Genomic DNA, 15,000 nt, shown 5'->3' with positions numbered 1-15,000 from the left:
ACACACACACACACACACACACACACACACAGTGGATAAATGGACTAAAACATAAAGTTTGTGTTTCAGAAATGTGATTGGTGAAACTCTTCAACCAGTGTTGTCTAATGGGGTTCACCTGAGCACAGGTACACACACACACACACACACACTCTCTCTCTCTCTCTCTCTCTCTCTCTCTCTCTCTCTCTCTCTCTCTCTCTTATGACTTTTAGTGACATTACATTAACTTGCATTCATTTCCTCGAACCCTAACCGCTATCAGCCTAATCCTAACCATAACCCTCCTAACCTAAACTAAACTAACCTTGCCTAACTTAAACTAAACAAACCTAACCTAACTGAAGCTAACCTAAACTAAACTAACATATCCTAACCTAAACTTACCTTACCTAAACTAAACCAAACTAACCTAAATCTATCCATGTCCCAACAAGATGGTTACACATTCACACGGTGTTGAACCTGAGTCTCTCTGGAAGCAGCTGAAGCGCCTTCAGTCTATTTTTAGCGGAACAGTAGAACCGGTTTGTTCGGTTGTCGTTCATATTGGATCCTCCTAAACCGGTTGGTCTTCTGCCTGCTGACAAGGGAACGTCAGCTGAAGGACAGGTCACGTGACATGAAGTTCACATGACATAATAGTCACATGACATGAAGGTAACATATTATAAAAGACAGGTCACATGACATAAAAGACACAAGGTCAGTAAACTACAAGTAGCCTACATATCTAAAGGAAGTGACTGGTTCTGACTTCCTGTGGATTCTTGAAGGCAGCTTAAAACTGTCCAACATGACCACAGTTTTTTGCCTCCGCCCCCTAATAATGATGATGATGATGATGCTTGAGATGGGAACATTCTGATGTTTACTCTGAACAGGTATTTGTTGTGATGATGTCATTCTGTCTTCCTCTTAAGGTGAAGGGGCTCCTCCTCTTTCTCCTGTTTTCCCGACTTTGGCTGGCGTTACTGATATCATCGCCACCAGCATCCCGTCATTGGCTGGATTTGCTGCCTCCATTGCAGGCCACGCCCCCTCCATGGCAGACCACGCCCTCACCCCACCTGCTGCCTCGGACCCACCCTCCAAAGACAGCATGGTTAACACGGCCCACATACCTAGCTTGGCAGGGACTGCTAGCGCTGTGGCTAACCTACACCCCCCCAGTGCACCTGAACCTGCTGCTAGCACTGTTAGCTTGGATAGCATCATTAGCTCATCGGCTAACATACCCAGTTTAGTGGGAATTGTTAACATCGTGGCTAATCCTGGTATCCCACCCCCGGCCGATAAACTACACCCCCTCTCACTTGAGAGAGGCGGAGCCACTCACACAGGTATTAACCAATCAAACAGCGGCATTGTTGCTGCTCAGAGGTGCATTCTAGCAGCTCGTCAAAATAAAAGCCCTCTGCTACGTCCATCTTGTGTCCAGATGTTGAAGCGCTGTCTCAGCTGGTGATGTCATCATTAGACCAGAAGGCAGAAGTCAGCTGGCCCCCACTGGAGGGCGCTGCTGAGCCGCCACAGGAGGGTACTGAAGGACTTGAACCTGTTTGTGAGTCTTCCTGGTCCTCACCCACCTGGCAGTCTGACTCTTCTTCGTTGGTTCTGTTACAGGTTGTAAACGCTCTCCTCACACCGTCAGAGAAGAAAGCCCGTACGTCACCGTGCTGGCTTGTTGGGCGAGCCAGGACGACGCCGACACAGACTCATCCAATGAGGAGGAAGATACAGCAGTTAGCCACGCCCCCTCCAGAGCTGATGGGCCAATGGGAGGTGATCCTGCTTCCAATACCAAAGAGTATGTGTCCAGTACTAGTAAGTCCTAGTACTACTACTCCACAACAGCGTGCTTGTTGTGAGTAGTAGTACTAGTAAGTCCTGGTACTACTACTCCACAACAACCATGCCGTTGTGAGTAGTAGTACCAGTAAGTTGTCTGAACCCTGATGCTTGGGCTCGACAGCGTCCCAGCCAATCGCCTTGTCCCGATCAGGCCGGCCCCGCCCCCTCCTCACCCTCCTGGCCAATCAAGAAAGCCTCTGAAACAGAAGACTCCCAGGTACACACAATCTGGTTGTAATTGATGTTAATGTATGAATATATAAAGTAAATAAAGTAGTATATAAAGTAAGGCCAATGAAGACGATGGAGAGGATAAGTCCCAGAATGCAGTGTGACTGTGCTGTGGGTGTGTCCTGCAGGGCGGCCACCATCCGGGTGTCCAGGAAGAGAGGCGGCAGCGGGACCCCCAGTCCTCAGAGCGCTGTGGTCCGAGCCAGCTGGCTGGACGTCTGGAAGGGCTTCAGGTACCTTCATCACTATCGTATTCATCATCATCATCATCATCATCATCATCATCATCATCATCAGTAATATCATCTTCCTCTCTAACAGACATAATGTTTTATGGGCGACGTTGGACGGACAGCTGATGTCTCTGTGGAAGAAACGCACAGTATGTGTCTGTCTGCCTGCCTGCCTGCCTGCCTGCCTGCCTGCCTGTCTGCCTGCCTGTCTGTCTCCCTGACCTGTGTTTCTGGACCAGGACCGGTTCAGTGAGGTCCTCTTCCACGTGTCCAGCATCACCAACGTGAAGAAACAGGATAAAGGCCGATTCTCAGTTTACTTCAGAAAGAAGCATTACGACTTCATGGCTCACAGCGAGGGTAAGTACTCTAGTACTCTGGTACTCTAGTGGACCATGTCTAGGTCTGAGGACTTGATGGCTCACAGCGAGGGTAAGAGACTCTAGTGGACTGTAGTGGACTCTATTATAGACTCTATTATACTCTATTATACTCAAGTGGACTCTAGTGGACCAGGTCTGGGTCTGAGGACCCGGGCTTTGTGTCCACAGGTGATGAAGTTGTCTCCGTCTCTCAGAAGTTCAAAGAGGTTGGGTCTCGTCTCTGCTTGCCGCTCGAGGCCAGCCAAGCCCCTCCCCCCCAGAACTCCACGGACCAATCACCATCAGGGACCCACGCAGCCGGGCCTACGCCGCCGTTTGGGGTCACGACCTCTGGGTGTACCCCAACAAGGATGGCTTCTCTCTGGGGATCGCCTCCTTCTGCGTCCCCCTGAACGTGGCCTCAGTGAAGTCTACAGGGAAGCACTCCTTCACCCTCATCACTCCGTACAGGAGCTTCAGGTAGGACCTGTCTGTCTGCCTGTCTGTCTGTCTGTCTGTCTGTCTGTCTGCCTGCCTGCCTGTCTGTCTGTCTGCCTGCCTGCCTGTCTGCCTGCCTGTCTGCCTGTCGTCTGTCTGTATTATTATTATAATACAGACAGACGACAGGCAGACAGACAGTATTATTTACTTTGCGTTCGGTAAATTAATAATACTCCATACATCATCTTCTATCTGATCACCTGTCTGTGTCATTAGGTCATAGTGTTTTTTCTTTTTCTTATTCCGTCCTGTGTCTCTGTTGCCCCGCCCCCTGTCTCCTGTGGCCCCGCCCCCTGCCTCTCCCTGGCCCGCCCCCCTCAGCCTGTCTGTTGATTCGTCGAAGGAGCTGTCCGTCTGGCTGGGCGGCCTGTCCTCCTGCATCCGCAACGCTCTGTCCAGCAGCCAGGTGGCGCTGCGTCTCTGGGAGAATCCCGACAACAAAGTGTGCGGCGACTGCGGCTCGGCCAATCCTGAGTGGGCATCGGTCAATTTGCTGCTCGTTGTTTGTCACACCTGTGCAGGTAGGATCACATGACATGTGTTACACATACCTACCACACAGCATCTGTAAGCCGGAGGTCAGAGGTCAGAGATTAGAAGCTGAAGATTAGAGGACTTCTTCTTGGACTTGTGTTCTTGTGAACTTGTGCTGACCCTCCTGTCCAGAGGGACTGGAACACCTCATTGTTCCCTTTTTTTGGCTAAAGAGTTAAAAATGAGCCTTTTGGCTGACGATGCATTCAGGGCCCAGTTCTGGTCCGTTATTCCAGCTGCTGTACCACATGCCACAAGGTTTATCATGGGGTCTGTTCTCAGGGCAGCATCGAGCACTGGGCAGCAACCTGTCCAAGGTACGCAGTCTGAAGATGGACAGCAAAGTGTGGACTGAACCACTCATACAGGTGAGGGGGAACTGAACCACTCATACAGGTGAGGGGGGACTGAACCACTCATACAGGTGAGGGGGGACTGAACCACTCATACAGGTGAGGGGGGGGACTGAACCACTCATACAGGTGAGGGGGAACTGAACCACTCATACAGGTGAGGGGGAACTGAACCACTCATACAGGTGAGGGGAAACTGAACGACTCATACAGGTGAGGGGGGGACTGAACCACTCATACAGGTGAGGGGGGACTGAACCACTCATACAGGTGAGGGGGGGGACTGAACCACTCATACAGGTGAGGGGGAACTGAACCACTCATACAGGTGAGGGGGAACTGAACCACTCATACAGGTGAGGGGAAACTGAACGACTCATACAGGTGAGGGGGAACTGAACGACTCATACAGGTGAGGGGGGACTGAACCACTCATACAGGTGAGGGGAAACTGAACGACTCATACAGGTGAGGGGGGACTGAACCACTCATACAGGTGAGGGGGGGGACTGAACCACTCATACAGGTGAGGGGGGGACTGAACCACTCATACAGGTGAGGGGGGACTGAACCACTCATACAGGTGAGGGGGGGACTGAACCACTCATACAGGTGAGGGGGAACTGAACCACTCATACAGGTGAGGGGGGGACTGAACCACTCATACAGGTGAGGGGGGGACTGAACCACTCATACAGGTGAGGGGGAACTGAACCACTCATACAGGTGAGGGGGGGGACTGAACCACTCATACAGGTGAGGGGGGGACTGAACCTTTACTGAACCTTTTCCCTCCCAGCTGTTTGTTACCTACGGTAACTGGCTGGCCAATCAGGTGTGGGCTCCCGCGGTGCCGGCGGCAGAGCAGCTGACTCCAGGGTCGTCTGACGAAGAGAGGTCAAAGTTCATCCAGGACAAATACAGCAAGGGCTGCTACAGACGAGGACACGCCCTCAGCTCCTCCCCCTCTCTGATGGAGCAGGTCAGACATATATATATATATATATATATATATATATATATATATATATCTTATATATATATATATATATATATATATATATATATATATATATTATATATATATATATGTGTGTATATATATATATATATATATATATATATATATATATATATATATATATATATATATATATATATATATATATATATATACATACACAGCATGAAATTCAAATTCATAAAACGAATTAATCAATCAAATTGTATGCATTGAATGTGTTGTTCATTCTGTGTGTACCTGTGTGTGTGTGTGTGTGTGTGTGCGTGCGTATGTGTGTGCGTGTGTGTGTGTGTGCGCATATGTGTGTGTGTGTGTGTGCGCGTATGTGTGTGTGCGTACGTGTGTGTGCATGTGTGCGTGTGTGTGTGTGTGTGTGCGTGTGTGTGTGTGTGTGTGTGTGTGCGTGTGCGTATGTGTGTGTGTGTGCGTGTGTGTGTGTGTGTGCGTGTGTGTGTGTGTTTGTACCTGTGTGTGTCTTCAGAGGCTTCGTCAGGTGGTTTGTGGGGACGACGTAGAAGAAACAATGTCTTTGATCTGCTCAGGAGCAAAGGTGAAGAGTCACAACTCATCTAATGTCTTCACTAATGTCACACACACACACACACACACACACACACACACACACAACCTCCACCACGACCATTCTATCGGCTCTTAATACGCAAGGCATGCTGGGGCAGTTCATGCTCGGATACTCCGAAAGGCCTTCCTCAGGTGCTCGAGGCCAAGACAAGGGGCAAAAGGTCATGGATGTCTCTAGGCTGGGAGGAGCCATACAGGATGGGAGGAGTCATACAGGATGGGAGGAGTCATACAGGATATGAGGGGCCATACAGGATGGGAGGAGCCATACAGGATGGGAGGAGGAGTCATACAGGATGAGGAGGAGTCATACAGGATGAGGCGGAGTCATACAGGATGGGAGGAGCCATACAGGATGGGAGGAGGAGTCATACAGGATGAGGAGTCATACAGGATGGGAGGAGCCATACAGGATGGGAGGGGCCATACAGGATGGGAGGAGTCATACAGGATGGGAGGAACCATACAGGATGGGAGGGGCCATACATACTTCCTGTCCGACTTGACCTCAGTTTCTTGACTCCGCCCCCTGACTGAGCTTACCTGTGTGCAGGTGTGTCCGTCAGACCCTCAGAGCCCCGCCCCCATCCTGCTGGCTGAGAGGAGCGGACGAGCTTTACAGACGGAGCTGCTGCGCCTCAACGAGTACACAGGTACACACCCACACACACACAGGTACACACACAGGTACACACATACACAGGTACACACACACAGGTACACACATACATAGGTACACACACACAGTTACACACACACACACACAGGTACACACCCACACACACACAGGTACACACACACAGTTACACACACACACACAGGTACACACATATAGTACATTACTGTGTAAGTACATGAGTGTGTAGTATCAATTGTTTGGTAGTACTCGTAGTTTCTCAGTAGTTCCTCGGGGGTTAATAAAGTATATCTGTCACAGACATCCCACCTCATCTGAACCAGAGACCTGGCTCCGCCCCCTCAGGTAGGTTAAATAACAATAACATCGCTAATATAACAATTCCTGCACATGATGAACATGTTGCTGTTCTATTGTGTGTGTGTGTGTGTGTGTGTACACCTGTGTGTGAGCAGGTGAGGAAGAGGAGGAGCTTCATGGTAAACTGGAGGAAGATCGTTTCCTCTTCTCGTTAGAGAACGACTCGGCTGCTTATGACGTTCTGGACTTGAGAGAAGTTCTGTCTGTGTTCCTCACCAACGGGTAAGTACTACTGGTACTGTACTGGTGCTCATGTTCTAGTTCTCATGGTACTCTTCATGCATAGCTATTTATATTCATGGTACTGGTACTTGTGGTATTAATACCCTCAAACAACTAATCAAACTGATACTACTGATACATGGTACAAGTACTCATGGTACTAGTACACTTAAACTACTAATAACTAATACATAGGCACTGGAACTCATGGTACTAATACTCATGATTCAGATACACCAAAACTACCGATACAACCAGTAGTACTACCAGTAGTCCTGCTTTAAAAAGTAAATAAAAGAGAAAGTAAATAAAAGTTATTGCTTCCTCTGGTGGAGTCTGAAGGCTCTTATAGCAATACCCAAATGGTACTACTTTGTGTACCTCTGTGTTTCTCGTGTCCTCATGTCCTCAGGTACCTCATGTCCTCATGTCCTCATGTACCTCATGTCCTCATGTCCTCATGTACCCCATGTCCTCATGTACCTCATGTCCTCATGTACCTCATGTCCTCATGTACCCCATGTCCTCATGTACCCCATGTCCTCAGGTACCCCATGTCCTCAGGTACCCCATGTCCTCATGTACCCCGTGTCCTCAGGTACCCCATGTCCTCGTGTCCTCAGGTACCCCATGTCCTCGTGTCCTCAGGTACCCCATGTCCTCGTGTCCTCAGGTACCCCATGTCCTTGTGTCCTCATGTACCCCATGTCCTTGTGTACCCCATGTCCTTGTGTCCTCATGTACCCCATGTCCTTGTGTACCCCATGTCCTTGTGTCCTCGTGTACCCCATGTCCTTGTGTCCTCGTGTACCCCATGTCCTTGTGTCCTCGTGTACCCCATGTCCTTGTGTCCTCGTGTACCCCATGTCCTTGTGTTCTCATGTACCCCATGTCCTCATGTCGTTGTGTACCCCATGTCCTTGTGTCCTTGTGTGTATTTTCAGTCCGGCTCGTGGGTTTGAGATTGTGACTCTGAGCGATCAGCTGATCTGTGCCGCCGACACCGAGGAGGCGCTGCTGAGCCACCTGGTCCACATCCTAAAGGTACCTGAGTCCAAGTCCAGGGCCCCTAAGGCCTCAAGACCTGAACCCTAAGGCCTCAATACCTGAGGATATATATTAATAAAACCTGAGTTCTAGAGGTCAATACAACCTGAGTTAAGGTTATTATTTTAACCTGCGTTCTATATATCACTATACTGGAGGTGTAATTATTATTATAACCTGGGTTCTAGTGATTATTATATATCTTTACTTCAGAAAAAAGATTATAGATTTCAAATAAATAAATGTTACACATTTTCTAATCATTAGTGTAACCTGAGTTTTTGTTATCAGGTGATTCTCCCAGGGGGTGTGTCTTATGCAGAGGTGGGCGGAGCTTCTGCAGTCAGTAAAGTGTGTGTAGTTGAAGTAGGCGGAGCCTCGAGTCATTCTGATGCCTGGTTGTTGCTGTTGGAGGACGAAGTCAGTTTGCATCCCGTCCACCGACTCACACACCAGCCTCTGAGGATGGACCTCCACACGCTCACTCACCATGGTACACACACACACACACACACACACACACACACACACACACAGAGGAGGTAAGAGGCAAGAGACAGGAAGCAGGAGGTATGAGGCAGGAAGCAGGAGGCAAGAGGTAGAAGGAAGGAAGTAGGAGGCAGGAGGCAAGAGGTAGGACCGGCTCTATACAACACGGTCCATGTCCCCCACCGGCCTAGGCCCATAGCAGCATATCTAGGGGCTAGCAGCTAGCTAGCTTTCTGTTCACATGTTCATGCTTACTCCATCTCACAGCACCACAAAGAACACGCCGAGCTTGTCTAACTAAAGCTCTGATTGGTCTAAGACTATGACATCACCACAACGTCCACTCCCCGTGTCCTTTAACCTGCAAAGGGTTAATCTGCTTTGCTTCCATAGAGACACAGGAGGAGCAATCTGATTGGATGAAGGTCTCTTAAAAGGCTGAAGAGCAACTGAGGAAGAGCTGAGACATGATGACATCACTATGATGACATCACTATGACACATGAAGTGTGAAGTGAAGAACTATGAAGTCATGAAACATCTACAACTTAGTGACATTGTTCAGGCAGAAAAGGCTGATAATATGTATTAATATGTAATATTAAGAAGTATTATTAAGTGTTAATATTTAATGTTAAGTATTAATATGGATTATAAAGTATCAATAAGAATAAAGTATTAAGTATAAAGTGTTATTAAGATTGAAGTATTGTGTAGTATTAATAAGTATTATTAAGCATGAAGTATTATTTCAGTGATGGTGCTTGGTTCTAAATCTGAAAGTCTTTTTCAGAAATGGATCTAGTTGAAAACACCATCACCGTGGTGACGGCAGACAGGTGATTATTACGTTGGTTCCTAATATTTGTTCATTTCTGATTGGCTGAGGTCATATGTGACATCCCAGGATGCATCTTGTTCTTACCAGGAACGTGTCACTGCGGTTCGAGGAGCAACACAGCTGTCGGTCCTGGTTCAGCCACCTGCAGAGAGCTGTGACCAATCAGAGCGCAGCTGGTCAGCGTCCTCCTGCAGCCAATCAGAGCGCAGCTGGTCAGCGTCCTCCTGCAGCCAATCAGAGCGCAGCTGGTCAGCGTCCTCCTGCAGCCAATCAGAGCGCAGCTGGTCAGCGTCCTCCTGCAGCCAATCAGAGCGCAGCTGGTCAGTGTCCTCCTGCAGCCAATCAGAGCGCAGCTGGTCAGCGTCTATACCCGGTGGTGGACGCGGCCTCAAGGGGCTCAGTCCCAGCGGCCATTGAGCGCTGCATCTCCCACGTCACCACATTTGGTGAGGCCGCTTTGTGTTCGTGTGTACGTACACACGTGTACGTATAGACGTGTACACGTGTAGTCACTTCCTGTCAGATCTGTAGGCAGCTTGTAGTTTTTGACCTGGTTCTGATTGACTCATGTGTTTGTAAATATGTCTTCATGTATAAATGTGGAGCTGAATTCTTTGTTCTTATATATTCTAAACACTGAGCGGCTCCAACTACAAACCAGCAAAGACTTCTGGGACATTGTGTCTCTCTCAGGGCTAAGGGTGGACGGCGTGTACCGCCGGTGCGGTATTGTATCCAAAGTCACCCGATTGGTGGAGGCTCTGATGACATCACCTGACTCCGCCCCTCTGGAGAGTGACGAGCAGGGTGTGTTGGACGCTGGCTCCGCCCTCAAACAATATGTCCGCCAGCAGGAGAGTCTGCTCCCCGACAGAGACAGACAGCAATGGATGACCGCTGCAGGTACCTGTAGTACTACAGAGGATCTGGAGGCAGTACACCATACAAGTAGTAACAGTAGTACCAGTAGTAATACTGCAGTAGTAATAATATATAATCATGTTTTCAGTGATTTCAGATGAACGCTCCAGGTTTTCAGACTACCGACGGTTACTACGACAACTGCCTGACGACAACCGAGCAACGCTGAATGCACTGTTTGGACACTTTTACATGTAACACACACACACACACACACACACACACACACACACACACACACACACACACACACACACACACACACACACACAGAGAATGTGACTTTGTGATGAATGCACTGCTCTAGCATGAAGTGATGAATGCACTGCTGTAGCGTGAAGTGATGAATGCACTGCTCTAGCATGAAGTGATGAATGCACTGCTGTAGCATGAAGTGATGAATGCACTGCTGTAGCATGAAGTGATGAATGCACTGCTGTAGCGTGAAGTGATGAATGCACTGCTCTAGCATGAAGTGATGAATGCACTGCTGTAGCATGAAGTGATGAATGCACTGCTGTAGCATGAAGTGATGAATGCACTGCTGTAGCGTGAAGTGATGAATGCACTGCTGTAGCATGAAGTGATGAATGCACTGCTCTAGCATGAAGTGATGAATGCACTGCTGTAGCGTGAAGTGATGGAGGACAGAAGGAGTAACTGGCTGAGAGGTCTGGATGTGATGAAAGCAGCTGAAGTGTTGAGCTGGAAGCTGTGAAGCAGGTTGAAGTGTGTGACTCCCTCCGGGTGACTCCCTCTGTGTGACTCCCTCTGTCTCCTCAGGGTGCAGCTGTTCTCTCAGGTCAACAGGATGTCGGCTCAGAACTTGGCTGTGGTTCTGGTCCCGACTCTATTTCAGGCTCTGAACCAGGACCTGCTGCGCCTCACCAAGGAGTTCATCATCCACCACGCGCTGCTGTTCCTGGTGAGCATATATATATATATATATATATATATATATATATATATATATATATATATATATATATATATATATATACATATATATACATATATATATATATACATATATATACATATATATACATATATATATGTATATATATATATATATATATATATATATATATATATATACATATATATATATATATATATATATATATATGTATATATATATATATATATATATATGTATATATATATATATATATATATATATATATTCATGAAGTGATGAATGCACTGCTGTAGCATGAAGTGATGAATGCACTGCTGTAGCATGAATATATATATATATATGAATATATATTCATATATATATGAATATATGTATATATATATATATATGTATATATGTATATATATATATATATATATATATATATATATATATATCACTCTTGTTTCCTGCAGACGTCTGACAGGGAGGAGGAAGAGGAGGAGCAGGAGGAGGAGGAGGAAGAGCAGATCACTGTGTTCTGATAGAAGTGAAATCTTTCCAGCTGGAATGAAATCAGACGTCAACGTTGTTTATTAACCAACTCTTTAAAATATTAAATTGTTAGGGTTCTGGAAGATGTTGCATCATCTTCCAGAACCCTAACCCTTTTACTCAACCTTTACTACTACTACTACTACTACTACTACTACTACTATTACTACTACTACTACTATTACCTACTATTACTACTACTACTACTATTACTACTACTACTACTATTACCTACTATTACTACTACTACTACTACTATTACCTACTATTACTACTACTACTATTATTACTACTACTACTACTACTATTACTACTACTATTATTATTACTACTACTACTATTACTACTACTACAACTACTACTATTACTACTACTACTACTATTACTACTACTACTACTACTATTTTTATTATTATTATTATTATTATTATTATTATTATTATTATTATTATTATTATTACTACTACTACTACTACTATTACTACTACTATTATTACTACTATTACTACTACTACTACTATTACTACTGTTACTACTACTATTACTACTACTACTACTACTATTATTACTACTACTACTATTATTACTACTATTATTACTACTACTACTACTATTACTACTACTATTACTACTATTACTACTACTACTATTACTACTACTACTACTACTATTATTACTAATACTACTACTATTACTACTATTATTACTACTATTATTACTACTACTACTACTACTACTACTACTACTACTACTACTACTACTATTACTACTACTATTATTACTACTATTATTACTACTACTACTATTGCTACTGTTACTACTACTACTACTACTACTACTACTACTACTATTACTACTACTACTATTACTACTATTATTACTACTACTAAAGATGCCTCATTTATGATCTTAACGTTTATGATCTTCATCTTTCATTTTATTATATCATCATATTTTATCTTTTATTTCATTATCTTATCTTTTAATATTTATTTTTTTGTATCTCATTAAGTTAAAGCATCTTTTCTTTATTTGTTGTTTGTTTTTCTCTTATTTTGAAAAGCTAAACAGGAAGTAATTCTCGTGTATAAGTACTATATAAATACTGTGACAGCAGCTACAGAGCCTTTTTATGTGTATAAGTACTACATAAATACTGTCGGTGTGGTTGATAAAAACTTGTTTATTCGTAGTTTATTCTTATGAAATCATAAATCAATCAAACTGATCAGCAATTATCAATAAATCAGAACAAATGAACAAATCCTCCAATAGAATACAACGTTGTATATGTTATAAATTATTGAAATGAATCACAAACTTCCAATAATCAACCCTGACATTGTTTCTATTCTGATGACATCATCATCATCATCATTAAAAGTGACATCATCATCAGATTCATGAAGAAATAAAAGGTTCAAAGTAGAAAGTTATAAAATGAGCCAAAGTGATTTATAGAGAAAACAACATAAACAACAACCTCAAAATGTATTCATTCATCTTCAGTAGAAGATCAATAACTTCCAGTCAGAGGTCAACCAGCCAGAGGTCAACTAGAGGTCAACCAGCCAGAGGTCAACTAGAGGTCAACCAGCCAGAGGTCAACTAGAGGTCAACCAGCCAGAGGTCAAACAGAGGTCAATCAGCCAGAGGTCAAACAGAGGTCAACCAGCCAGAGGTCAAACTGAGGTCAATCAGCCAGAGGTCAAACAGAGGTCAACCAGCCAGAGGTCAAACAGTCGCCGTAACTCTCTAGTTAGTTGTGTGTGTCTGTTATGTGTATATTTGTGTATTCATCAGCTCTCAGGTGGAAGAAGATGAAAGAAAAGCTTTGGACGCTGACTTGACTTAAACTTTGATGTCAATGAAAATGTTTTCTAACAAAAGAGAGAACAGGACCAGAAGCCTGGACCACAGGCTGAGAGCATCTTGTGCTCGTATGCACGGTGGATGAAAGGTCTTTAAGAAACACCTTTTATCCCAAAACCTGAGCCTCTCTATCTCCTGTTGACAGGAAATCAGACGTAACAAAATGTGACTTTCACCTGACAGAATCTCCCAAAACCCGCTGCTTCATTCTTCATGTCTTCAAGAATCCTCCTGTGAGATGGAACTGGTACACGTCCAGCCTCATGTTGAGCATCCTGCAGCACACAGCCTGCACACCTGCACACCTGCACACAGCCTGCACACCTGCACACAGCCTGCACACCTGCACACCTGCACGCAGCCTGCACACCTGCACACCTGCACACAGCCTGCACACCTGCACACAGCCTGCACACCTGCACACAGCCTGCACACCTGCACACCTGCACACAGCCTGCACACCTGCACACAGCCTGCACACCTGCACGCAGCCTGCACACCTGCACACCTGTACACCTGCACACAACCTGCACACCTGTACACCTGCACGCAGCCTGCACACCTGCACACAGCCTGCACACAGCCTGCACGCACACAGCCTGCACACCTGTACACCTGCACACCTGCACGCAGCCTGCACACCTGCACACCTGTACGCCTGCACGCAGCCTGCACACCTGCACACCTGTACACCTGCACGCAGCCTGCACACAGCCTGCACACCTGCACACCTGCACGCAGCCTGCACACCTGTACACCTGTACGCCTGCACGCAGCCTGCACACCTGCACACCTGTACACCTGCACGCAGCCTGCACACCTGCGCCTCTCCAGTGTCTCTCACTTTGCTTGGTCCGCATGTTTCTTTGAGGGCTTTCGTCTGTAGACTTGTTGAAGCTGCCGTGGAGGTGAAGAGACACTGACATAAAACTACAGGTTGTCCAACAACATTCAAAAGTAGCAATCGTGGAGGTCACATTATTACGTTCAGCTGACGCTTTCACCCAGAAGACTTACATGTTGCTGTACACACCGTAGTCACGGCAACGGGGAGCATCTGGGGTTAAGAGTCTTGCTCAAGGACACAACCGCAGGGGCTAGCGGAGCTGGGGGTCGAACCACCGATCCTGTGATTGAAAGACGGGCACGCTGACCGCTGAGCCACATATTCACCAGTAGCACAGAGTTCGTTGGTCCGTGTTGTTGCTGATCAGGACGCTCTGGAGCGGTTACTATGGTGTCACACTTCAGCTTTGAACGTGTGTTAAATAACACGTGATGCCACCTCGTGAAGGAATTCATAGTCATTTTAGAAGTTTTGAGGAACACGTTCAGTTCTTCTGAGATCATACAATACAGGTACAGCTAAACAAAGAACAGCTGATCCTCTGAGACACTCGTCATGTTTTAAAATGACACTCCAAAGCCACAAAGTATCATCTGTGAGATCAATATGAGCATAATTATAAAATGATTATGGG

General features: G+C 45.8%; 1 protein-coding gene across 1 annotated transcript in view; it reads left to right on the top strand.

Annotated features, from left to right (window-relative positions):
* Positions 1–11,924, top strand: part of LOC137788213 (arf-GAP with Rho-GAP domain, ANK repeat and PH domain-containing protein 1) — a 12,045-nt gene extending 121 nt beyond the window's left edge. Inside the window, exons 2-26 of the mRNA XM_068581075.1 lie at positions 70–128; positions 924–1,343; positions 1,442–1,540; positions 1,627–1,831; positions 1,976–2,071; positions 2,214–2,318; positions 2,407–2,467; positions 2,558–2,678; positions 2,896–3,160; positions 3,503–3,702; positions 3,998–4,083; positions 4,868–5,050; positions 5,574–5,642; positions 6,228–6,327; positions 6,612–6,656; positions 6,767–6,893; positions 7,838–7,937; positions 8,232–8,433; positions 9,223–9,268; positions 9,358–9,452; positions 9,609–9,716; positions 9,964–10,173; positions 10,280–10,385; positions 10,975–11,116; positions 11,569–11,924. Coding sequence (XP_068437176.1) covers positions 70–128; positions 924–1,343; positions 1,442–1,540; positions 1,627–1,831; positions 1,976–2,071; positions 2,214–2,318; positions 2,407–2,467; positions 2,558–2,678; positions 2,896–3,160; positions 3,503–3,702; positions 3,998–4,083; positions 4,868–5,050; positions 5,574–5,642; positions 6,228–6,327; positions 6,612–6,656; positions 6,767–6,893; positions 7,838–7,937; positions 8,232–8,433; positions 9,223–9,268; positions 9,358–9,452; positions 9,609–9,716; positions 9,964–10,173; positions 10,280–10,385; positions 10,975–11,116; positions 11,569–11,637 — 3,319 coding nt within the window. The 3' untranslated portion in view covers positions 11,638–11,924. The remainder of the gene's footprint in view (positions 1–69; positions 129–923; positions 1,344–1,441; positions 1,541–1,626; positions 1,832–1,975; positions 2,072–2,213; positions 2,319–2,406; positions 2,468–2,557; positions 2,679–2,895; positions 3,161–3,502; positions 3,703–3,997; positions 4,084–4,867; positions 5,051–5,573; positions 5,643–6,227; positions 6,328–6,611; positions 6,657–6,766; positions 6,894–7,837; positions 7,938–8,231; positions 8,434–9,222; positions 9,269–9,357; positions 9,453–9,608; positions 9,717–9,963; positions 10,174–10,279; positions 10,386–10,974; positions 11,117–11,568) is intronic.
* The last annotated feature ends 3,076 nt before the right edge of the window (positions 11,925–15,000 follow it).

Source organism: Clinocottus analis, unplaced genomic scaffold, assembly GCF_023055335.1.
Source record: "Clinocottus analis isolate CAN_PGR_092001 unplaced genomic scaffold, fCliAna1.0.p SCAF_17, whole genome shotgun sequence".
Taxonomy (NCBI): Eukaryota; Metazoa; Chordata; class Actinopteri; order Perciformes; family Cottidae; genus Clinocottus; species Clinocottus analis.
This window is presented reverse-complemented; position numbering and strand designations above follow the sequence as displayed.